Source organism: Rhineura floridana, chromosome 8 (assembly GCF_030035675.1).
Source record: "Rhineura floridana isolate rRhiFlo1 chromosome 8, rRhiFlo1.hap2, whole genome shotgun sequence".
Taxonomy (NCBI): Eukaryota; Metazoa; Chordata; class Lepidosauria; order Squamata; family Rhineuridae; genus Rhineura; species Rhineura floridana.
The window spans coordinates 71,782,452-71,806,725 of NC_084487.1; the positions used below are offsets into that span (position 1 = coordinate 71,782,452).

The 24,274-nt window shown below is 42.5% G+C and overlaps 1 protein-coding gene across 5 annotated transcripts in view; it reads left to right on the forward strand.

The window, feature by feature from the left end:
* ZFC3H1 (zinc finger C3H1-type containing) overlaps positions 1-24,274 on the forward strand; it is a 55,942-nt gene that overhangs the window by 22,194 nt on the left and 9,474 nt on the right. For all 5 annotated transcript variants that reach the window (XR_009764447.1, XR_009764446.1, XM_061639735.1 and 2 more), the window contains 16 exons: positions 115-236; positions 645-746; positions 902-1,021; positions 8,179-8,362; positions 9,063-9,249; positions 10,162-10,353; positions 11,244-11,481; positions 12,275-12,380; positions 12,755-12,953; positions 13,675-13,769; positions 14,748-14,858; positions 15,442-15,546; positions 15,640-15,805; positions 16,432-16,532; positions 22,015-22,116; positions 22,723-22,762. Coding sequence is in view for 3 of the 5 variants with exons in the window: in XM_061639735.1 (XP_061495719.1) it covers positions 115-236; positions 645-746; positions 902-1,021; positions 8,179-8,362; positions 9,063-9,249; positions 10,162-10,353; positions 11,244-11,481; positions 12,275-12,380; positions 12,755-12,953; positions 13,675-13,769; positions 14,748-14,858; positions 15,442-15,546; positions 15,640-15,805; positions 16,432-16,532; positions 22,015-22,116; positions 22,723-22,762 (2,170 nt within the window). In the remaining 2 variants the exon portion in view is untranslated. The remainder of the gene's footprint in view (positions 1-114; positions 237-644; positions 747-901; positions 1,022-8,178; positions 8,363-9,062; positions 9,250-10,161; positions 10,354-11,243; positions 11,482-12,274; positions 12,381-12,754; positions 12,954-13,674; positions 13,770-14,747; positions 14,859-15,441; positions 15,547-15,639; positions 15,806-16,431; positions 16,533-22,014; positions 22,117-22,722; positions 22,763-24,274) is intronic.

A 24,274-nucleotide genomic window follows, 5' to 3' on the forward strand; every position in this document is an offset into this window, starting at 1 on the left:
CTGATACTTTCTGGAATGGTTTAAATGTTATTTTAAAGTATCCTGTTCTTTAGGTATGATGTTCACGGAGGCTTTTTCTTTGGCTGGTTTATAAATTGGATTATTTCTTTTTAGGCAACACATGAAGGACTGCACTCTCAGCCGAAAACAGCTGTTTGAGGATGTTCTTTCATACAATTTAGGTTTGATAGGCTGTTCAGAAAAAAGTACTGACGAAGAGATAAGCTCTGCAACAGGTATGCTGCTTGTTGATATCGCCAACAAAGCAATTCAGTTCTGCAGGTATCATGTACTCAAGTTTAGTTTCATAACAAAAAAGTTATTTTTTAATGTTGTTGGAAGCAAACTGCTTTCTAGTTTAGGCTCCCACTGTGCACTGTAATAAACAAAGTGTGGTTAAACTGTACCTTAGTTTTATGTGTAGGCCTGTAATTGCTTTCTGTTTTTCACCTATTTAAACTTAACAAAGGATCATAAAGGGAAAAAGTGTCATTGATGGCCTTGTTTTAAAACCAGTTGTAGTGTTAGAATGTCCTTCCAAGCTCTGTGTGAATTTGTTCACTGTTCATGGATATGTGAATGTATACATTTGTAAAATACTTATAGCACAATGTGTCTTAGAAGCAATATCTATCTCATTTCAGAAAAATATGTTGAAAAACTTTTTGGTGTGAACAAAGATCGCATGGCAATGGATCAAATGGCTGTTCTTCTTGTTAGCAATGTCAATGAAAGCAAGAGTCACAGTAAGTAATTTGTTGAATATCTCAAGAATCCGCTCTACAGCAGTACTCAATGATTCTTAGAAAAATATTGGAATTGAACGAGCCAGCTTTGCTTTGATGATAAAATATTACACAAAGATCTTAATATACTTCAATTCTATTTTTCTTGCTAATAGTCCCTCCATTTACAACTTGGAAAGACAAAAGGAAATGGAGACCCAAGTACTCGAAAAAACCTCATTCGGACAGCGATATGAGCAGTGAAGAGGAACAGCCCTCTGGCCCTATTAAATATGGTAATAATAATGCAACTAAGTCTGGAATGTTAAGTGTAAAATGGAAATTGGTCTCACCTGAAGGATGATTTTTGCAGGTATCATGCCATCATGTGAGTAATAGCGCCATCTAGCGTCCAAAGACAAGAATGTATTAAGTCAAGACCTGGGGCATCACTCCAGTTCATTCGCAATGAGTCCAAAGTGGTATATCGAAGAAGTACAAAAGGCCAACGGGCCTACCAGCAAGGAAAATAGAGACACTGTCCCAAATAATAACACAGAACTACATTCATTGTAACAGACCTAGAAAGGTCTTGACTCAACTACACAGTACAAAACAGTACAACTCTGAACAGTAATAATATGAAAGGTGGTACAAAATACCCAGACATCCTCCCAACAGGGAGGGCCGTGATGGCATGATACCTGGAAAAATCACCCTTCAGGTGAGACCAATGGTCCATTTTCCCCAGGTAGCATGCCATCACGTGGGATGTACCAAAGCAGCCCCCAACAGGGAGGGACCACCCACTGATTACTTGTCAGAAAGAACCTGTTGCAGAACACTCATCCCAAAAGAGGCACCAGCAGAGGCATAGCGGTCTATCTTATAATGTTTTATAAAGGAATCGAGTAGACCATACAGCCGCTCTGCAAATCTCTACAAGAGGTACATTGGTTGCGAAAGCAGCCGGAGTGGCTGCTGACATAGTCAAGTGCGCCGTTATCTTACTAGGCACTGGAAACTTAAGTGACTCATAGGCCAACGCAATGCAGGCACACAACCAACAAGACAAGGTTGAGTTAGCAACCTTTTTTCCCAGAGTACGTGGGTGGAAGGATACAAACAATGAATCTGTTAATCTTATGTCCTGGGTTCGAGACAGGTAGGTCTTGAGGGCCCTCCAGACATCTAGCGAGTGCCAGGCCTTCTCCAGTGGATGGACGGGGTTCGGACAGAACGAGGGGAGAACGATGATGTCCTGGTTGCAGTGGAAAGCTGAATAGATCTTGGGGCAAAAGGAGGGGTCTAGATGCAATACCACTGAGTCTTTATGGAAGATGCAGAGGTGTCGGGCCAAGGACAGTGCCCCCCAACTCTGAAACTCTTCTCGCTGAGGTGACCGCCACCAGGAACAGGGCCTTGAAGGACAACAGCCGTAATGGGACTGATCGAAGGGGCACAAAGGGAGGGCACTGCAGGGCTTGCAGGACCTTTGATAAACTCCATGAAGGAAAACGGTGACATACTACCGGCGACAGTAGCGCAGCTCCCTTCAAATAGCGTTTGATAAATGGGTGTGAGCCCATAGGAACACCAGGAGATGAAATGGAGAGAATAGAAGATATGGTGGAGGCGTGGCGACGCAAGGTGCTTGCTTTAAGACCCATCTTCAGACCTCTGTGTAGAAACTGCAACACCTGTTGCACAGTAGCTTGAGAGGGTTGGGAGTCCTGGGACTCACACCATTTGGAAAAGGCAAACCAAGTACTTTGGTAGATGTGAGACATTGACGGCCTTCTAGATGCCAGGATTGTATCAACAATCTCATGAGATAGTTCTGCGCGGATCAACTATCCCTGTTCAAACGCCAAGCTGTCAGACTGAGCCATTTGGGGTCCGGGACCCTGTGACAAAAGATTTGGCCGGACTGGCAACCTCCAAGGATCTGTTACTGAAAGAGAGAGAGAGCAGGTTGGAGAACCATGGCTGGCAAAGCCAGTACAGGGCTATCAGGACCAGTCTGGCCCTTTCGCATCGCAGCTTTCTGAGTGTCCTGCCCAGTAATGGTATTGGGGGAAAGGCATATAGCAGGCCATCTGGCCACGGTGTCAACAGTGCATCTACAGATTCTGAGGTCGTTTCTAGGTATCTCGAGAAGTACCAGGGCAGCTGGCAATTGTAACTGGAAGCAAACAGATCCACCGAGAGGATGCTGAACCGACGTTGGAGAAGGCTGAACACCACCAGGTGAAGTTTCCATTTTCCTGGAATCACCTGTTGTCTGCTGACCCAGCCGGCCGTCACATTCAAACACCACTGAGATGTTCCGCCCTCAGTGACTTTAGATGCATTTCGGCCCAGTTGAAGAGTTGGGACGCTTCCATCTGGAGAGAATGTGATCTGGTTCCCCCTTGCGATTTGACACAGGTGTTGTCTGTCCAAATCAATACATGGTCCAAAAGGAATACAGGCTGAAAATGTCGAAGGGTGAGGTGGACAGCTTTCAGTTCCAGCCAGTTGATGCTCCGATTCTCCTCCGAGCTGGACCAGACACCCTGAACAAATTGGAAATTGCAGACAGGCTGGCATCTGTGGTTATTACAGCCCAGTTTGGTTCTCAGAACGGAGTTCCCTTGCTGAGATTTCGGGACATCACCCACCATCGGAAGGAAAGGCACAGTGCCGGATCCAGGTGGATTACCCAGTGGTTGGAACTGGCAATGTCCCGCTGGAAAGGTAGTAAGGCCCACTGGAGGGGTCGAGTATGATGCCGAGCCCACGGTACGATGTGGATTGTGGAAACCAACAACTCCAGAGCCTTTGCCAGAAGCATTACATCCACCCTCGAGCGACGCGACAGGAGCAGTGCCATATTTCTGATGGCTATAATGAGGTCTGGTGACAGGAAGACCATGGCCTGTGTGATGTCTAGTATCACTCCCAGATGCTGCAGTCGCTGAGTTGGCTGTAGATGACTTTTGTCGATGTTGACTAGCCAATCATGGGTGCACAGAACCTCGAGGGTACTGTAAACGTGATAGCGGGTCTGGTCCCTGGATCCCGCCCAAATCAGCAAATCGTCCAAATAGGGATAGATATGCACACCCTGGAATCATTGATACTTCACGAAACGGTTGACGAACTTGAGGTCTAACACCGCCCTCCACGACAAATCTCACTAGGGAACTGCAAACAGGAGAGAATAAACCCCTTCTGACTTCTCTGCTAATGGTATTGGTTCTATTGCAGCTATGTCGAGGAGATGAGCTATAGCTTCCTGCATGATCCAGCGCCTGTCTCAGGTTCTGGGAAGACGAGAGGGGTAAACCAAAACTCCAGTTCGTAACCGTGAGAGAAGAGATCTCTGACCCAAGTGACTTGTGTCAAACTCAGCCAGTGGTTTGCATATAGAAACAATCTGCCTCCGACAGGAATAGCGTCAGTATTGTCTGCGCTGACGAGCTCCCCTACCATATGAAGTCGAGGCTCCTGACGTGCCTGGTTCTGAGCTTTGCCTTGAAAATGTTGTTTGTGCCAGGATCCCCTGGAGGAACTGAATTCAGATAAACGAGAATCGCGGCCCTGGCCCCCAGGCCGTGCTCATTGAAAGGGCTGAAACGAGCGGTATGGAGTGAAGCGTCTGAACAGTCTGCGATCATCCTTCTTGGTATGTGGCCAGGACTGGCTTTCGATTGTCCTTGGGGTTTACCAAGACTGCTTTGAGGGCTTCTTCTCTGAAGAGTAATGAGCCCGAGAAGGGAACCCTCGACAACTTGACCCTGGCTGTAGAATCTGCATCCCAGTGTCTGAACCAAAGCGTACGCCAAGTGACCACCTGTGCAGCTAAGGCCCCCGCTCCCAGCTGAGTTGCATCTAGGGTGGCATCAGCCACAAATACTGCAGCCTTGTGTAACTTCACCAGGCCCTTCCTGAGCCTGACCGGATCTGGATTAGGGTCATCTAAGAGCTCGTCCAGCCACATCATAGAAGCTCTTGAAAAGATGGAAGCTGCAGCAGAGGCCCAAATAGTGAAGGCAGTGGCCTCTTGATTTTTACACAGAGCGTAGTCTATCCGTCGCTCAGAAGGATCCTTCAGCTGTGAGTCCCCTTCTTTTGGCAGGAGGGACGTCGAGACCAAACTAGAAATCGGCTCGTCTATCCCCGGGACATTCAGACGATTCATGAACTCCGGGTCCAATGCATGGTGTCTATTGGCAAGGATAGAAAAACGGCATGCCTGCAGTGGGCGAGCCCATTCTTCCTTGGCCAGTTTGTTGATGGAGTCTGGCACAGAAAGGTAGTGATCTGCTGATCTGGGAGATTTGAGAACCTTGGCCCTCTTAACTGTAGTGGTAGGTTCAGGTTGTAAAGGCTGGAGGCCTAAAGTGTCCAGAACTCTACGAGCGAGGGGAATATAGTTGGCCAAATCAAAAAGGCAATAGGACGAATCCTCCAGTTCTGAATCACCGCTCCACTCATCTCCCTCAGCTTTTAGAGAATACGTAGGATCCTCCAAACCGGTAATCATTGCCAATCCTGCCTCAAGTGAGGGTGGTGGAACTACCTCTTTGCAGCAGCAATGACCCATAGCACCAGATTGTTGCTGCACACTGCTGAAGCAATGGATTTGCCTGTGACTGCGCTTCTGAGAAGCCCAGTACGTCCTGCAACTGTGAGAGAAATTCAGGAGACATCTGCAACCCCAGTAGAAGGGCAAGAGCGGCCATCTGAGGATCTGAGGTCACTGACTGCACTTGGCGGAGCAGAGATGGGTGCCCTTGTTGCAGCAAAATAGCAGGGGTCTCATCAGACTGGTGAGACGTGTGAGCTCTAGTCGATGACATGGGTTGAGATGGACATTCCAAAGCTGGTTGGCTAGGGAACCCCTCAAATTCGTCCTCAGATGACCCAGCAGGTGAGTGAAAGAGGGCTGTTAATCTCTCTTTGCCAGCATCCTTTGAAGCCGGGACAGACATGTATCGTGCTCGCTTGGAAGCGCTGTGGCTAGATAAGTGTTTGGTTTTAGCGACAGCCTTGGAGTGAAGTCTGGGTTGTTTGTGCTTAGCAGACTTGTGATGCGACGGGGCCTTGCACGGCTGTCTTGCCCCTGCTGCATGAGCTGCCTCTGTCTGTTGATCCGCCATCATATACATGCACAAAGGTGGGTGGTGTAGTATTGGTCACCAACACACGCACAAAGGTGGGGGGTGCGGTGTGGAAAGGGACACTAGTACCGTCCACAGATGGGGCAGCGGTACAACCCCAAGTGCACACGCACAGAGCAGGAAAAGTGCACTTATATATGCAGAGCCTCTCAATATTCTGTGCCTCCCGTGTCTTTCTGTTTTATTTTTGTTCTTACATTATTTTTAGTCACACTAAAAAACCCCCCTGACTAAATGAAAAAATATGTGGGGGGTGGGTGGGAGAACAAGCCCAATGCTTTGCGCAACAAAAATGGTGGGAAGATAAACAAAATGGCGTCTGCCTAAAGAGTCGCTGAAAAAAGGGCAGGAAAATCCAAAACAAAATGGCGCCCGCCTAGAAAGCCAGGACTCTGTCCCACAAAGCGTCTGTTACAGGTAAAGAAAAAGAATGGAGCTGCAACTGCAAGCTCCTGAGAGAAAGAGCCACCTGTGTGAGCTCTGACTCGGCAGCCGGCAAGCTCCCGATGGCTGCCGCTGCTAAGAAAAAAGGACCAAAAGAATCGCCTCCGTGAGCTCTACTCCGGAGCCAGCAAGCTCCAAGCGGCCGCAGTAGCAAGCCGCGAAGAAGTTAGCCGCCACGGAAGGAGCCACCTCTGAAAGGAGAGCTGCCTCCAGGATTTCTAATGCTGGGCCTGCAAGCCCCCACAGAGAGCACCGCATCCGCGAGCTCTCTCCTGAGCCGGGAAGCTCCGAGCAGCTGCTGTAACGAGCTGCAGTGCTGCGGGGGGGGGGGGTTGAAACCGCCGCTGCGAGAATCCAGCTCGCCTCAGAAGAAGGGAAGCTCTGCTGCTGCAAGGCAGAGATCGCAGTAGCCGTCCCCTCTGTCCCTGACTGAGAGCTCAAGCAGGAAACAAAGTGAGCAAAAATTGGCCAAAAACAATGGGAGTGCTGCCGCTGCAAAGCTGAGGCAGGCAAAGGGTGAGGAAAAAATTAGGGGGGAAAAACCAATTGACAGAAAAAGGCACCCCCAGAGATAAAAGGGGAGGAGGGGAAACAAAAAATCACAACCCCAGTCCCAACAAATCTCTCACACAGACTATCATACACACTTAAAATAAAAAATAACTACACTAGCTCAAATCCTTACGCTACAGTAGATAACAGCCTCGGACGAAGGCAAGAATGAACTGGAGTGGGAGAGGCTTGATGCCCCAGGTCTTGACTTCAATACATTCTTGCCTTTGGACGCTAGATGGCGCAATTATCCACGTGATGGCATGGTACCTGGGGGGAAAATGCATAAACATTTTTACTTGAACACATTTACTTGACTTTCCTCTTTATTTGCCCTGCAATCACAAAAATGATCATCAACACTTAAATATTTTATATAAGAAGCAATCGGGGAGGTTGTAGAGGTGTGAGATGTGGAAGGGATCAGTGGATACAGCTGAATTTCTCTGGAGTGGGCAACCTTTTGGGGCCTATGGGCACATTTACGAACCAGAGAAACTTGTGGCACCATTTTTCCTGCTGCCCCCTCCCCAAGCAAGCAAGCAAGCAAGACTTGAAAAAAGTGTGTTCACTCTTTTTTGGGGGCCTAATAGGGGGTGGTTTTCCCAGTACACAAAATAGTTGATCTTTTCTCCCCAGGTGAAATCTCAGGAAGATTTGAAGCCTAATTACAGTACCCGGAAGCATGTTTTCAGTGGGTGGGTTACAGCTGGGCAGGGGTGAGTTAGCTCTCCCCATCTCTCTCACACACACGTGTGCAGTGAGGCTTCAAAAACCTGGTTACAATGGAAGGCTTCTTTGAAGCTTGTTTTCAGTAGGGGGTGGTATGGGACCTTGCAGGTATCAGGGAAAGCCTCAGCAGGTGTATACATGCCTATAGGCACTGTATTGGCTTAGCAATTAAGAGTGTGTGCCTCAGTCAGTCAGTCAGTCATGGTAATTATTAGAAAGAGTCCTAAGTCTCTCGCACTAGCATCACTAATTCAGCACTGACTTGAAGAATCTGTGAAAAGTTAAAATGTTTATTTAAATTTCTAATAGAATTTATTATTCCTTCTGAGTGCTGATTCAGTCTGGCTCTCCCATTTTAAGGTAGACAAGCACCAAGTCCCTCATTTATTTTGCCATGAAAATTATTGCAACCTCCTCCTTCTTGATAAATGCATTTGGCTTTAATAGATGTTTTGTTTATACACAAGCAATAATTTGCTGCTACTTAAAATGAAAGCTGGATTTTGAATGTGAAAATTGTGGCAATATTTTTTAAAGAAAGATTATTTTATTTGCAGCCCCTTCAGTGGAAAACAAAATAAACATTCCTGCTCTGGATGCTGTTGTGACTCCTGATGATGTTAGGTATTTTACCAATGAGACTGATGACATTTCAAACCTGGAGGCAAGTGTACTTGAGAACCCTTATAACGTTCAGCTTTGGATCAAATTGGCCTATAAATATCTGAATCAAGGTGAAGGGTAAGTAAGTCTTACTATGCAAACAAATCAATTGCATGTTTTGTCTTAAGGCTTCTCACCTGTGCTGCTATAATCAGGTTTTCTCACTAGTATCAAAGGACCCTTTGTTTCCTTGGCCAAGCTACAAGCAGGTTATTGTTTAAAAGCAATTGGAAAAAAATTGATTTGATCTTTTGCTGTGCAGAGTCCAGGGCAAGCATAATAAAATATTCTCATGCTTTAAGTAAGGAATGGTTCATTTCAGAATGGAAGCAGTAGAAAGAGGATTCATTCTAAGAAGAAAGATACAATTGATTGGATTTCTAAGGTTATAGAAAATAAAGAGATGTGTTTTCTTAATTCATAATAGTGAAAGTGGCAAATAGCTCTTTAAGTGAGATAACATTTTAGAAACTGTTTTCAAAGGATGGCTTATCTTTACAGCAGGAATCAGCAGGTGCTCTGAGAGTATTGATAGCACATTGCAATTGCAGTGCATAATCCACAAATGCCTTAGAGTTAGCTACTGAATAGGGAACTTGTGAGGTTTCTCCCTTCCTGTCTCCCCTCACCCCTGCATTTCAGATCCCTACAAACTGTTATAAGTACAAAAGAGAAAAGGTCACGTATGAGGTGGGAGAAATATATGTGTGTGCCTCAGGATTGTACCCTGAACCTGAGCATGTGAAAATGAATGTATTGTTCCCCTTTCTTACTGAAGATCATCCTCGGAATGTTTGGATTCTGCTTTAAATGTTTTGGCTCGAGCATTAGAAAATAACAAAGAAAATTCTGAAATCTGGTGTCATTACCTCAAGCTGTTTTCAAAAAGAGGAATTAAGGAAGAGGTGCAAGAAATGTGTGAAACAGCCGTGGAATATGCCCCTACTTATCAGATCTGGTGGACAGTAAGTTTGATCACTAGAAAAGTTATATATAATACACAAAACCAGCATCTTTGAGTATTTTTTAACTGCACATTAGTATACTTTAATTCCATATATGTTTAATTTGAGGGCTTCCACTAAATAGCTTTTAAAGCTCAAAAAGACTGTTTAAAAAACTTTTTTTTAAAACTTATGACTTAGAACCTCAGAAAATGTAAGCAGTCTCAATAATAATTTTGATTTAAAGTGTGTTAGGTTTTGTGGAGAACTCCAGGCCAGGGAGCCAAATGCAGCCCTCCAGGCCTCTCTCTCTGATCCATAGGACTTTGCTGAAGCCACACCCCTCACTGACCCTGCTTCACACCCTCTTGAGTATTTTTGTCTGGCTGGAATGTGTCTTTTAACTCTGATAATGACTCTGGCTTCCCTGGATGGAGGATAGAGAAGTGCTGTGTGATTGTGTAGAACCTATCCTACTGTTCAAAGGTAAAACTTACATTAGTTGCTCTGCCCACTTTTCCCTCTAGCCCTGCCTACTGTGTGGCCCACAGAAAGTTGCCTAGAAGGGAATGCAGCCCTCTGGCTGAAAAGGCTTCCCCGTTCCTGGACTAAATACAACTCTTTTTAGTGCACCTTTTGTGGTTTCCCCCATTGTTTTCGTCTCTCATCTGGTGCCTGCTTCCTTCCTTTCCTTTCTATATCCTGGCAACCATGTTTGATTTCTCTTTAGTATTTTAGAATATTAAATATAGAAATATTTTTGTATATAACACAGACTTTTTTGAGAACTAATTTGCAAAAAGGCTTTAATTTTCAAGTGCTAGTAAAATTAATTTATATTTTCAAAAGGGTGATAAGTTTATATTTTAAAAAGGGAGTGATTTGTGTATATAATCTTACGTGGGGAAAAAATCTCTCTTAACTGTCATTCAGTTTCTAAATCTGGAGAACTCATTTGATGGAAAGGATTATGTGTGTGGGAGAATGTTACAGTTCCTCATGGAAACTCCAAAGTGTGAAGAGAACTTGGATCTTTGGTCCTTTCACTTGCTGGAGATGTTGCTATATAGAGTTCACCTAAGCCTCTTTACTGGGAAATATCAAAATGCTGTTGCGTTATTCCAGGTACTTATATATCATGTTATGTGTTTATATTTTTATATAAGTGATTTTTGGCATTGGTGTTCATTGATACTTTGTCCTATAGCATTGACCTAGTTGGAACCTAGTGTTTCCCCCCTGCCCAAGTAACGAAATCAACATAAGAAGAGCCTGCTGGATCAGGCCAGTGACCCATCTAGTCCAGCATCCTGTTCTCACAGTGGCCAACCAAAGGCCAGTGGGAAGCCCATAAGCAGGACCTGAGGATAAGAGCACTTGCCCTCCTGCAGTTTTCAGCACGTGGAAGAAAGTAGCAGTGAGGGGTAGCATCCTATTATGTATTCAGTAACAGATGGGAGCTATTTCATATGATACAAAAGAGAAGAGTCCCCATTTGTTCACCTAGTGTGTCTGTGGCAAAGAGTTGCATAGTTAGATGGAGCCAGAGTATATTTCTCTTCAGTTGTAGAAAAATGCTTGAAAATACATCTGATTAAGAAATTTCTGCAGTTCTTACTTGGCCTTCTAGAGACCTGGGGCTTAAGTAGTCCATGCTACTGTCTGACTTAATGTTACCTGTTCATCTGTTTTATGCCCTACCCTACCAGTGTGTTTGTTATATATTGTATATGGCACTTATATGCAGTTATCCTTACTTCTGCCATCTTAGTCCTTTTAGTTTAACTGCAAATGTGAATCGTGGATCGGGAACGAATCCAACAAGATAAATTTACAAACCTATATAACTTGCTACAGAATGCCTCAGTTGTGGCAATTGTGACCCTGGAATATATTTAATAAAATATTCAAGCTTAATCTCTAGAATATATTTCTATGACTAAGTATAATATAGCAATGCTATCCTTTGTTTTAAGTTGCCAGGTTTAAGCATTAAATCACTTTCTGTTCCACAGAATGCTCTGAAGTCAGTAAGTGATAAGGTTTTGGTGCAACACCTCACCGGAAGTGACTGCTGCTTAGCTTGGCTATCCTATATACATCTGATTGAGTTTGGTGATCTTCCAGTCAAGTTCTATGATCCTGCTAATAGCAACCCTTCAAAAATAATGAAGAAGGAGCCATTTTTAATACCTTGGAAGAGAATTGAAGATGTGAAGGCTAATCCTGATACTTTGCTAGCGGTGTTTGAAGGTAAGTCTACTAGTGTAAATTCAGCCGTGGTTTATTTCTTGAATTAGTGCTTAATAGAACATGTAAAACTTACAAGATCTGAACAGGGTGGTTCATGACAGATGCTCTTGGAGGTCACTGATTCATAGGGTCGCCATAAGTCGTAGTCGACTTGGAGGCACATAACAACAAAGAACATGTAAAATAATTGTACTATAGTTATGTATGCAGTATACTATTGCCTTTCAACGTGTAGTCTGTGGCCTTCATTGATTTAAAGGCAGTTTCCTTAATGGCTGAAATGCAAACAAAAGATGACCTAATTTTTACGTTTTAGTTTTGTTTCTGATGAAGATTGATGAATTGTCAGCTTGGAGAGTTTACGTCTTTATCCCTTGTTGTTATATGCCTTCAAGTCGATTACGACTTACGGCGATCCTATGAATCTTTTTGGATATATTCATAGGATTTTCATGGGAAGAGGTATTCAGAGGTGCTTTACCATTGCCTTCCTCTAACCTGATTGCACACGGTATTCCCAGGAGGTCTCCCATCCCAGTACTAACCAGGCCTAACTCTGCTTAGCTTCTGAGATCGGGCGTGTTCAGGATAGTACGGCCATAGCCCTTTAAAGCGCTGAAATTCTTTCATAGCTAACTCTTTCAAGCATTGTGGTGAAATGCCTGGCTATATTCCCACCCATCTCCCCAAAAAACCCAGGTGTATTTATACCTTAACTAACATGCAAACATATTCTGTGGAAAATCTTTGTATGTGAATGTGCAATCTGAATTCCACATTTGTTTGTGTTTAGATGCCATCCAGTCATGTACCAGTAAGGATACTGCAGCTGACAAAAGAATAGTTCTCTGTCTTCCACTGTATAGAAACATGGTCATTTTGCAGCAGCTGTTAGAAAGGTAAGTTGTTGCAAAATTGATATTTTTGTGTGCTGTTCTTAGAATTTTGTATTAAAAATGCATGATGGTACAATCTTAAATTACACCGTTCATATGAATTGTTGAATCCTGCCCTTTCCTCTTTCCTAGTTCTCTGTGCGCCCAGTAAATGAGAATTTGCAATCTTTCTGTTATCATAGAAGAATATAGCAAAAATAAGAGAGGAGGCTCATGTCCAATCTCATGTTAAAAGGATGGAATAGTTAGGTAATATTGAGAAAGTGAAATACTTCAGATAGAGCATCTTGACGTTTTTCCTAGGTCATTGGCTTTTAAAAAAGTAATCTGGTTTGTACAATTTGGGAATGACTTTTTTTTTACTTTTTTCATTGGAGGTGGGAAGCTGCCATTGACCTTTGTAAATCGCTCCTGAAACTAAGCCCTGTTGACTGTCAGCTGCTAGAAGCGTTGGTTGGTTTATACTTGCGGACAGGCCAGATTGAAAGAGCTTGTGAAGTATGGCTTACAGCATTTGAGAAAAACCCTCAAAATGCCCAGGTTTTCTACTTTATGTGCAAATTCTTCATGTTGCAGGTAAAACACCAATGACTTGATTCAATTGTTTTATAACTTCTTAGAGAAGCTCTACCATTTTTAAAAAATGGTAACCTTATTCAAAGTTGGCTTCAATGAAAGTATTTGACTAGGACCTTGATTCAGAATTTGGAGGAGTTGAGTTTGTTTTCTGTCCAAACGTCTTGTTGTCCATGAATATTAAAAACCTGGAATGTAAATCTGAATAGTGTGGTTTATTGGATGATGTAGAACAACCTTCCTCAACCTGGCACCCTCCAGATGTTTTGGACTATAACTCTTATCAATCCCAGCCAGTATAACTGCTGACGGGAATTGTAGTCCAAAACGTCTGGAGGTTATCAGGAGGGCATCTAGTTAGGGAAGGCTGACATAGAATGTAGCACTGATGCTGCACAGTCTTGTGACTCTTCCATTTGTTCCTCCTCCTTGAGTAATGTTCAAAAAGGTGACCTGGTTTATCTAAGCTGTTCTACGGAGAAATACAAAAAGCTCATCCTTGAAAGTTAAGCCTTTGAAGCACTTCAGAAACTTTATGAATCATTTGGCATTCCTTTGTCTTTGATTTTGGGTAATGGCTCATCACCCTTTGTGTATTGCTCCAATACGACAGTCTGGTGAAATGGCTTGATTTGAAGAAACCATTAACATGTATTTCACAGAAGTTTGAGTTCTTGATATTTTGTGATATAGTCTAATGTCACTTACTCTTTTATGACAGAATAGATCAGATAGCATTCCTCCATTGTTGCAAGCCTTTGTTGCAGCCTTCTTTGAGTGTGTGAATCAAGACAACAGTCCTGTGGATCTGTTACGGTAAGTCTGACAAACTAGACATTCCATGCTGCTATGAGCATAGCTCATGGGACACCTTGCTTCTATCAGTTTATAAATCAACTGTATGGATACTAGTAAAAATTCTTATGTTACACATCGCCATTTTGGACGTTTCTTAGATCTGTATGCATAACTATACAATGACTAATTATGTCCTTAGATTTCACTCTACAATGAAAAGCAATTCACAAGTTGTTATATTATGTTGTAAATTTGTGAGTGCATGTAAGGCAACAAGTGCTAATGATATAAAAGTAGACCAAAACGTTTAGAAAATTGGTGCACAACTGAGTCATGAGAGGCAATTTTTACTTGAGACAGTCTTCTAGAATCTCTTAGCATCCTGTAATTGTGGCCTGGCAAGCCATAGCTTATGCATGAAGTGGCCAGGTTAATTAGCTGATGTTCCACTACTGAAAGTGCTGCTGCAAACATTAAGGTGTAATCCTGCAGCACCCAGGGCTTCTGAAATAGGATCCAGTAGTAACCACCTACTTAAGGTGTTGGAGGGACCTATTTCACCTTATGAGTATTTCTGACTTAATGAAAACACTTCCACTGATGTACAAAACGTCTTAGTGGATAGCATGTTGTGCAAGGCTTCTTTGGGCATTTCTAAAAAGCAAATTAAGAATCTTTTAAATACATTACCTTAGTATCTCCTTCAGCATTTGTTTTCACTCGGAGAAGCTAGATATTACAGTAATCCTTGGCAAGGAAATGCAGAACATCATGATTCTGGAACACAGCTAAGTTGTACACTATGTATAGGAAAGCTAGAAATGTGGCTAGCATTTTCAGTGGCAGTCACTTGATTATTGCAACATCTAGTCTGGCCCTTGCTAAGTACTTCAGCATGGTAGTGTCTCTACTGTCATTTTTGCTTAGGTTGTTTCAGGTTAGGATTGTTTCTATGTTGTAAACATTTTCACACTGAAAAAGTACTCTTTGTTCTAGATATTTTTTGAATTTCCCAATGCCTATTGAATTTACACCACCTTTGTATAAGGCAAGTTTTACCGAAGAGGTTTTAAACCAGCAAATTCCTTACTTGTGGCAAATATACTGGTGAGTTTTTCCAGAGTCTTTTAATTTTTAATATTCCAACAATTTTCATGTGAGGGGCTACACTAAACAGAGGCTGCTCCTTCTAATAGAGCAAATCTAGGAAGTGTTCCTAGTTTCTGCCATTTGGCCAGTGTCCTTTAGGAGTGAGTTTAGACTTTCGTTGTATTTTTGTTATGAACATACACTTAGCTTACTCTTCCTTCTTCCATTTAGCTTTGCAATCTGGTATAAAAGTGAAAAACAATAATAGTGCTTGTGTTTAAGTCTTAAGGTCAGATGAGAGGTGTATAGTTTGAGCCTTCTGCCCCACACTTTAGTTTTGAATTTTATATAAAAGAGATGGACAGTTATATTGCTGATATACATTAAATACATTATTTTCGGTATCCTTCCCTATTTATTAACTACTGTGAACTGTTACAATTTGAAACACTGTTAAAACCTGCATACATTTTGTACCTCTTGACAGGTTTTGGCTTCTATTTGTACAGAATGTCAAGCTTCTCCATTACCCTTTTCTTTTAGAAAAGGCATGAAATAGTTTTTGAAAAGGTAACATTGTTTTCTTTTACCAAAAACCCAGCTTATACCAGTCTCTTCATGGAAGTTCTGGAGATGCAGCAGAGGCTTATGAGGCAGCTCTGGGAGCAGTAATGCAAGAGGACATAGTTCAGCAGATTTGGATAGAGTAAGTTTAAATGACGAGATATTACTTAACTTTGCAACTGTAAAAGTAATGCATTCAGAAGTGTTAACATCTGGATTTCATTTCTGTTTCCAGTTACCTTGCTTTTATCAATGGCAAAGTTGTCAAATCCAACAATCAAGTTCAGGAATTCAAGCTTTTTACTGATCTTGTGAACAGATGTCTTGTTACAGTTCCTACCCGTTACCCTATTCCGTTTAGTACTGCTGATTACTGGACCAACTATGAATTTCATAACAAAGTATGAATATTTTTGTAATTCTTAAATTATGACTTTATATAAAGTTGCCATGCTGAAATACTTGTAGGGTTTTCCTAGCATTTTGTTCACCATAATGAGCTGAAATACCAGTCCTGTAAGAGAACTGAGAACTGAATACATATGGGAAAACTTCTTTTTTGTATGTGCGTGTGCAGGGAATAAACTGGTGAGGATTGCAAAACAATAGAACTCTGGTGTTGCAGAGCCTTTGCCCTTTAGAGGAGGGTGATCTGTTAACCCTTTCCTCCAGAGTTGACCTTCAGGTTCATTAGGTTGCTTGGAGTTCATCCCTAGCTGGCACCTATCAAGTGCTGTATCATCTGGTGCTGTCCTTTTCATCAGCACTCCCTACCTTTTGAAGAGCTCACTTCTTCAGCAAATGCTGAACAGGTCTGGAGTCCCCTATGCTCCTCTTTCTGTGAGATAATCTGGTGGGGGGCAGTAGTACCTGGAAGAGCTGTTCAGACAAGTCTTTTTGTAGGTACTATTGCTAACGCAGTCCAGCTAACTACATTATTACATTCAAAAAAGAACTTTTGGTGTTGGATTCATCATCAATGTAGGCAACTGGGATTACCTAACTTTTTCAAAATTAACTTTTACAGGTCATTTTCTTTTATCTGAGTTGTATTCCAAAATCTCAGCATTCCAAAGCCTTGGAAAGATTTTGCTCTACCATGCCTGCTAATCCTGGACTTGCATTCAGGTATGAGAATATTAGAGGAAGCATTTAAAAATGTATCTGTTTTTCTTTTATAAGTTTGTGTGTTGTTTTTTACTTGCCATCCTGTAAGCTAGACTGCTAAAGTGGAGATTTGTTTAAAAAAAAATCACAAATATTAGATCTGGAAGTTAGTAGTTAGAGCAAAGAGAACAGATATAACTGGTGCATTATTTCCGCATGTAGGAAGGCTTAGAAATAGAATTCTTAGCCATATTCACAGAAAAAACATGAGGATATAGGTTAATCTAATAGGGAGAAAATGCATGTAAGTGTTTTTTGCATGGAAGAATAAAGTATAACTATTTTACTCCTGTATAGACACTTTCCCTTAGATGTGATTTCTTTCTTACTTAGGACATTAAAAGGCTTGCTTATAATAAGGACAAAAGTGCTTCTCATTGCTAAACTATTTGTCTGAAAATAAAACTGGTTCTTAGCCCAATCATTTTCCTCCAGTAGGGTTGGATGGATGGAGGTCCAGCATTTGTCCCAAAATATGACAATGCTGTTGTCCCAAAGTATGAGTTAAGACCATTCTGTTTGTGGTGAAAGGGACATCCGTTATTGATAGGTTAGCTGCTCCTACCACTTAGGAAAGGTAGGGGACACTGTGACCAACGTTCGTGGTCTAGTCTGGATCTGGTGACTCTTCCCCCAGTTCATTCCCCACTTTTGAATTCCATCATCTCTCTGCTTTTATCTCTAGTTATTACACTTTAGATTTTATCTGTTCTCCATCTGAGCCTTTCACCTTCCTGTCTTTTCTAGTAGCTGTTTTTCTCCTTCTACTTTCATAGAAAAAATACAGGGGAAAAAGAGGTTTTCTTTCTTCCTTCACTCCCCCTTTGTACTCTTCTCTTTATGGCTACCTCTGGCAAGGCAGACACTAAAAAGAAAGATCCGGATGGTTTGGTGAGATGCATCAAATCAACAAAGGTGCTTCCTGCTAGCACCATGGAACCTGTGAGCCCTCACCATGCCGTTGTTCAGTACGGGCTGGAGCAGTGTCTCAGCCCTTCTCTGCACTAATGCCAGTGTCTGCCACCATAGCAGCCCCGCTGCTGAGTAACATACAGCAGCACGGTAGCTCCTCCACACTGATGACTGCTGTTTCAGACAACTCCACAAGTAGTGCCCACAATTCCAGGCAGAGACTGCATCTCTTCTCTCCTCAGAGAGTGAATTTGGGCACAGTCTAGAGCAGCCTTTCCCAACCAGTGTGCCTCCAGATGTTGTTGGACCACAACTCCCATCTTTCCTGACCATTGGCAATGCTGGCTGAGGCTGATGGGAGTTGTGGTCCAACAACATCTGGAGGCACACTGGTTGAAAAAGGCTGGTCTAGAGGGAAAAGAGCTGCTAACACATTGTATTTTTGCACTAGTTACTGGGGATGGGGGCTGCAGAATCAATAGTCAGAGTGTTGCCAGGTGCTGCAGTTATCAAAGGCAAACCATCAGAGAGAGCCCCTCCAGTCTAGCGTGCCGCCTTCCATTCTTGTACACTACCCCTTCTCTAACCCCTCCTCCTCCTCCTCCTAGCAACCAGCCAATCCAGTTATGCCTGTGTTCCTTTTAGAGAACCAGTTGACTCAGCATCTTAAGCAAGCAGTCATTAATGGCCACAGTAACTAGTAATGTCCTAGGGAAAGCAGATCTAAAAGATGCAGACTGGCTTCATCAGAGAGGTGTGTCCCCTACTCAACAACACAGTCAACAGTCTTCACCAATCCTCAGCAGTGGATCACCTGACCCACATCTGTTGGCTTCTGGTGCACAGCCCAATCTCCCATGTATGCCAGCCATTAGGAAGCATTCTCCAAATAGGGAATCTTCAGCACCAAGATAACCTGGACAAGGAGGAAGGCGAGTAGTGTAGCAAAAGTCTCCTCTCACCAGGATCTTCCATAACAAAAGATTTCTTTCTTTTGCTAACTAGAGCCATGGCCTCACTGGGGTTTCAAACACAACCCGAGAAACCCACCCCCCACCTCTACAGGCATGTCAGTCTTTCCTGAGTTCAACGTTCCCTCAAGTGTGGTCCCTTTCCCTTCCTTCTCAGAGGGTTGGAGGTAAAATCTGAATGGGCCAATCCCTTACAAAGAAAAGAGCCACAAATCTGACCCAAAGGCATTACATAAACTTGACCTATGGAAGAAGTTTTAGAGGCAGCTGTGGATGCCCTGGTTGCAGTTCTCCTGTTGGGTTCTGTGTTGCCAGAAGACAATATGTTCCCCTGAGACCCAACTGAGAAGGCAGAGGGAGCACAGGAAATCCCATGAAGCATTGTACTTGGCCCTCAGAGCTTCTTTCATTTTCTTAATATTTTCCAGAGCTTTCCTTCTGTGGTGGGAGGATTTGATTCAGGAGAGGGATCTAGATGATAGAACTGTACACAGAATGTTATCCATACTCACCAAGACATCTTCTCTCGTGTGAGATGCCTTCTTAGTACAGTTTTCTGCCTGGGCTGTAGTGGCCACCTCAGTAGGCAGGAGAATACTTTGGCTCTGCCACTGCTAAAATTGTTCCCTCTGATTTCAAAACTAGACCTGTCAGCCACAATGGGCTCTCTCTCCCACTCCATTAAGGGTGTTTCCTATAAGCTTGTTTTAGCTTTTAGCAAAAGTCAGCACTGGATTTTTTCCCCAACTGAATTGAGAGCACATTGTGGGTGGAATGTGTTCAACTCGGGGAAAGCTCAAAAACACTTCGAGACACCCTGATTTGTCTTGGGGTTTGTATAAAGCCACTGCATACCCCTAGGATCACCATTTACAGTTAACATCTTAAGGCTCCCTTACTACTTTGTCAAAAAAACCCTACAGGTATGATCTCTGTATATGAACCAATAGCATACATCTTCAATATTAATAGCGTATAGCTTATTTGGCCAAGTAAAATGTACACATAAGAACATGACAAGAGTTGGCTGGATCAGGCCAGTGGCCCATCTAGTCGAGCATCCTGTTCTCACAGTGGCCAACCAGTTGCCCATGGGAAACCCACAAGCAGGACTAGAGTGCAAAGAGTGCTCTCCCCTTCTGTGGTTTCCAGCATCTGGTATTTAGAAGCATATTGCCTCTGCCTATGGAAACGGAGCATAGCCATCATGGCTAGTTGCCACTGATAGCCTTTTCCTGCATGAATTTGTCTAGTCCTCTTTTAAATCCATCCAAGTTGGTGGCAATTGCTACCTCTTGTGGGAGTGAATTCCATAGTTTAAACATATGCTGTGTGAAGAAGTACTTTCTTTTGTCCGTCCTGAATCTTCCAACGTTAAGCTTCATTTGGGTGTCCGCAAGTTCCAGTGTTATGAGGGAGAAAACCTTTTCTCTATCCACTTTCTCTATGCCATGCATAATTTTATATACTTCTATCATGTCACCTTTTACTTGCCTTTTCTTTAAACTAAAAAGTCCCCAATGATTCACCCTTTCCTCATAGTGGAGTTGTTCCATCCCCTTAATAACTTTGGTTGCGCTTTTTCTGAGCCTTTTCCAGCTCTACAATATCCTTTTTGAGGTTAGGTTACCCAAACCAACCCAAATTGTGTTTGCATTTTGACAAAATTGTAGGGCAGTATAATATCTCAGAGAGGAGGTCAGGTCTCCTGCTCTCCTGGTGCATTCACTATAGCTGCCCAATTCCCCTGCTTTTTAAAGTTTGATAGAAATATCTGTGGGCTATAGGTATGTTCTTAACCTGCAAGGTTTTTTGCCTATTAGTGAATTTCTCTGCTTTTTAATCCAGGAGGTAAGAAGTAGGATCCTGTCCAAGCTTGCTGAGAATGGATTGATCATTTACATGCTTATTGAGTTCAGTGGGATTTACTCCCTTGCAGTCATGCTTAGGATAGGTGAAACTAACCACAGGGGATGGGGAGAGGGGGGGAAAGGGCAGAGGGGAGGACTGGGATGGGAGCAGGCAGGAGGGGGAGGGGAGGAGAAGGACAGGTTTGATCATTTGCATGTTTATTGAGTTCAGTGGGATTTACTCCTGTACAATCATGCTTAGGGTAGGTAAAACTGACCAGGGGGAGGGAGGGATGGAGTGGGCAGGGGTGGAGAAAGAAGGAAGAGGGGAGGGTGGGTTTGATCATTTACATACTATTTGAGTTCAATGGGATTTATTTCTGTGCAATCATGTTTGGAAATGGACTGCCTTCAAGTCGATCCTGACTTATGGTGACCGTATGAATAGGGTTTTCATGCTAAACGGTATCAGAGGTGGTTTTACCATTGCCTTCCTCTGAGGCTGAGAGGCGGTGACCGGCCCAAGGCCACCCAGTGAGCTTCATGGCTTTGTGGAGATTCGAATCCTGGTCTCCCAGGTCGTACTCCAACACTGATCCAGGGGAGGAGATTGGGTGGGTGGGCACTGGGCAGAGGGGAAGCCCCTTTCCAAAAGGAAAACATTGTGAACAGTATCATTGCTTTTCAGCATTTCCCCCACCTTTTTATTTTACAGCAGGCACATGTAGCCTCCCACCCAAATTTAAACCAAAGCTGTCCCTGGCCACATCCACACCACACCTTTATTTCACTTTGGACAGTCATGGCTTCTCTCAAAGAATCCTGGGAAGTCTAGTTAGTGAAAGGTGCTGAGAGTTGCTAGGAGATGTCCTGTTCCCCTCAGAGACCTTCAATCAGAGTGGCTGATTGTTAAACCACTCTGGCCACTGGAGCTCTGTCAGTGGAATAGGAGTCTCCTCTCAGCACCCTTCACAAACTATACTTCCCAGGATTCTTTGGGGGAAGTCATGACTCTCAAGTGAAATCAAAGTCTGGTGTGGGTGTAGCCCCCTGATTAGGCAAGCCCAGCAGCTGTGAGTCTGGATTTTAGAACACTGACAGTTGGTTCTTACTGAGCATGCCCAACACTATCATTCAGTTCAATGCAAAATTTCTTAAATTAATTAAAAATCTGCGAGGCATTCTTTTAACTTTTAAACTACAGAAGATGACGGTCAGAGAATGGGGCAAGGTCAGTAATAGGATTACAGATACTCTGTGAACATGGCTGATTTTTAATGAATTTCAATAGATTATGAGAACTCTGACAGAAAAAAGTCCAAAAGGGCTCTGGAGTTTTTTTCTCTCTTTTTAGACTTTGAACTCTCTATTCTCTCTGACTGTTGTGTATCACCATGAAAATGGAGATAGTTGTTAAGCAAGCATTTCTGAGTTCAGGACTATACGTTTTTTAAGGTTTTGTTTTGAAATGAGCTTATGGGAAGCATCAGAATGGCATGGGGGTTATTTTCAATTTAACATTGCGGAATGTGAAAAATCCTTGCTGACTATAGTATACAGCCACTCTTGTGGCTGTATAATAATCAGCTACTTGCACTTAACACTCTTTCACCACCCCCATTTGAACTTTTAAAATTGTTCAGCATGGCTTAACATTTTTATTTAGCAGTCACTCACTGCCTGTTTACCCCTGTTCCTTTGTCATTACAGGCTGCTTCAACAATATTGGGAAGAGAGCAATGTCCAGATTCTGAAACTACAAGCCAAGATGTTTACATATAATATCCCAACATGCCTGGCCATCTGGAAAATGTAATTCAACAGTCATACACCTGTTACCATAGATATTATTTTTTTTAAAAAAATTAAGGTTTGCTTCATAAAGCTACTTTGAAATAGCCTTCAAATTGGTTTTATGCTGGAAAGGTTTTTCATTATTGCAGTCTTTCAACAAACTTTGGTTTAGAAAGATACCTGGCACTAATGTCGTAAAATGAGGACTCTTGCTTCCCATACAAAAATATTTCAGAAGTAAGTATGCGTTGTGTGTCTAAGTAAGGAAAATGTGTTGATGAGTTTTATGTTTGCTACTTTGGAATGTTTAAAATTAAATTATTGACTTCTGTTTCCTCCTCCTTTCTACCCTCCCTTTTATATATCATACTAGCAATATCCAGTGGTGATGAACTGATCATTGTCTGCAGTGTTTGTACATAATGGGAACAACTGAAATGTCTTGCTCATGTAAGATTGTTTATGAAATGGATCTTTTTTTGTCTCTTCACTATAGATTATCATCATTGGGAGTTAGTCTGTTTCTTCCCAGGACTTTTATAGTTCCATTCCATACTCAGTGTTCTTCCCATAACAATATTCAATGTTCTGCAAAAATAAGTCATTTTTATTTCTTCCCTTCAGAGCCATTGCTGCTGAGTGCTTTCTAAAGGGACAGAGAGAGGTACGTAAGAAAAGCGTAGTGAAATAGCTAGCTGCAAAAGATTCTTAACTAATCTCATCCCTGGCTTTAATAAATGAGTCTGCATCTTTTAAAAAGAACATTGAGAATAATAGAGTATTCTTGCTAGGCTACTTTGTAGAATAAGAAGCCTGCTTCCCCCTTTTTCAGTATTTCAGAAATTGTGTCACTGTCTGTCATCACACAAAGGGAAAGAGGAAAGGAGTTTATGGTGAAATGTTTGTCCTCTTAGATTCTGCCAGATGGGGGGTGTCACAGCCAGACATGGTTTAAACGCAGACGTTTGCATTCCTGCAGCTTCAGTAGCTTGCCAACACAAGGCCCCTTTGGATGTTAATTTAATATCCTTAATTCTGCCCACTTAGTCACATGATGCTCATTTGTAGTGCAGTCCTGTACATTTCTACCCAGAAGTAAGGCCTGTTGATTTCAATGAGACTTAAATTCCAAATATCTGAAAGACTGTCTACTTTCCCACAGACCTTCTCAAAATCAGCAGAGAGGGGCCCCTTGGTAGTTCCACATCCCTCAGAAGCTTGGGAGGGGGAGTCCAGGACAAGGCATTCTCTGTGGTAGCCCCTAAGCTGTGGAATTCCTTTCCTACAGGCATCTGTCTGGTACCTTCATTATGTAGTTTTGTCATATGCTGGAGACACACCTCTTTATTCGGGCCTTTGACACTTGAGATACATATCTTAGGATCCAACCTATTGTATTTTAAATAGTTGTAACCTGCCCTGGGACCTCATAGTGAAGGGTTGATAAGACATCTAATGAAGAATTACTTCCTCAGTAAGTGGGTATAGGATTGCAGTGTTAATGCACAATCAAGAGTGTTTAATCAACGACAGCTTACCATACAGAACTCTGTTCTTGTATGGATTCTTCAGAAATTTAGTGACTTCGTCAGCTTAACCTTTTTTAAAACAGGTGGGACATGGAAATTTGCTGATTTAGTATATTGATTTAATCAGTTTGGAATAGGAACAAATTAGGCATCTTTAATTTCCTTCTCAACATTTAAAATGTTATCAGACTTTCACGTTTTCCGTACAGTCTTGAACTGTGCTCTTTTTGAAGAATGAAATATTCTTAAAACTAGCAATAGCTCGGAGTATTTGCTTGTTATAAGTTGCCCATTCCTAACCTGTGTTACATGCACATTATACAGCCACAAGAGTAGCTGTATACTATGGTCAGCATGGATTTTCGCATTCTGCAATGTTAAATTGAAAATACCCCCATGCCATTGTGATGCTTCCCATAAGCTCATTTCAAAACAAAACCTTACAAATCATATAGTCCTGAACTCAGAAATGCTTGCTTAACAACTCTCTAAATTTTCATGGCAATACACAAAACAGTCAGAGAGAATAGAGAGTTCGAAGTGTAAAGAGAGAGAGACAAAAGCCAGCCCCCCTTTGGACTTTTTTCTGTCACAGTTCTTAAATTTTTTTGAAATTGATTAAAAATCAGCCATGTTCACAGAGTACC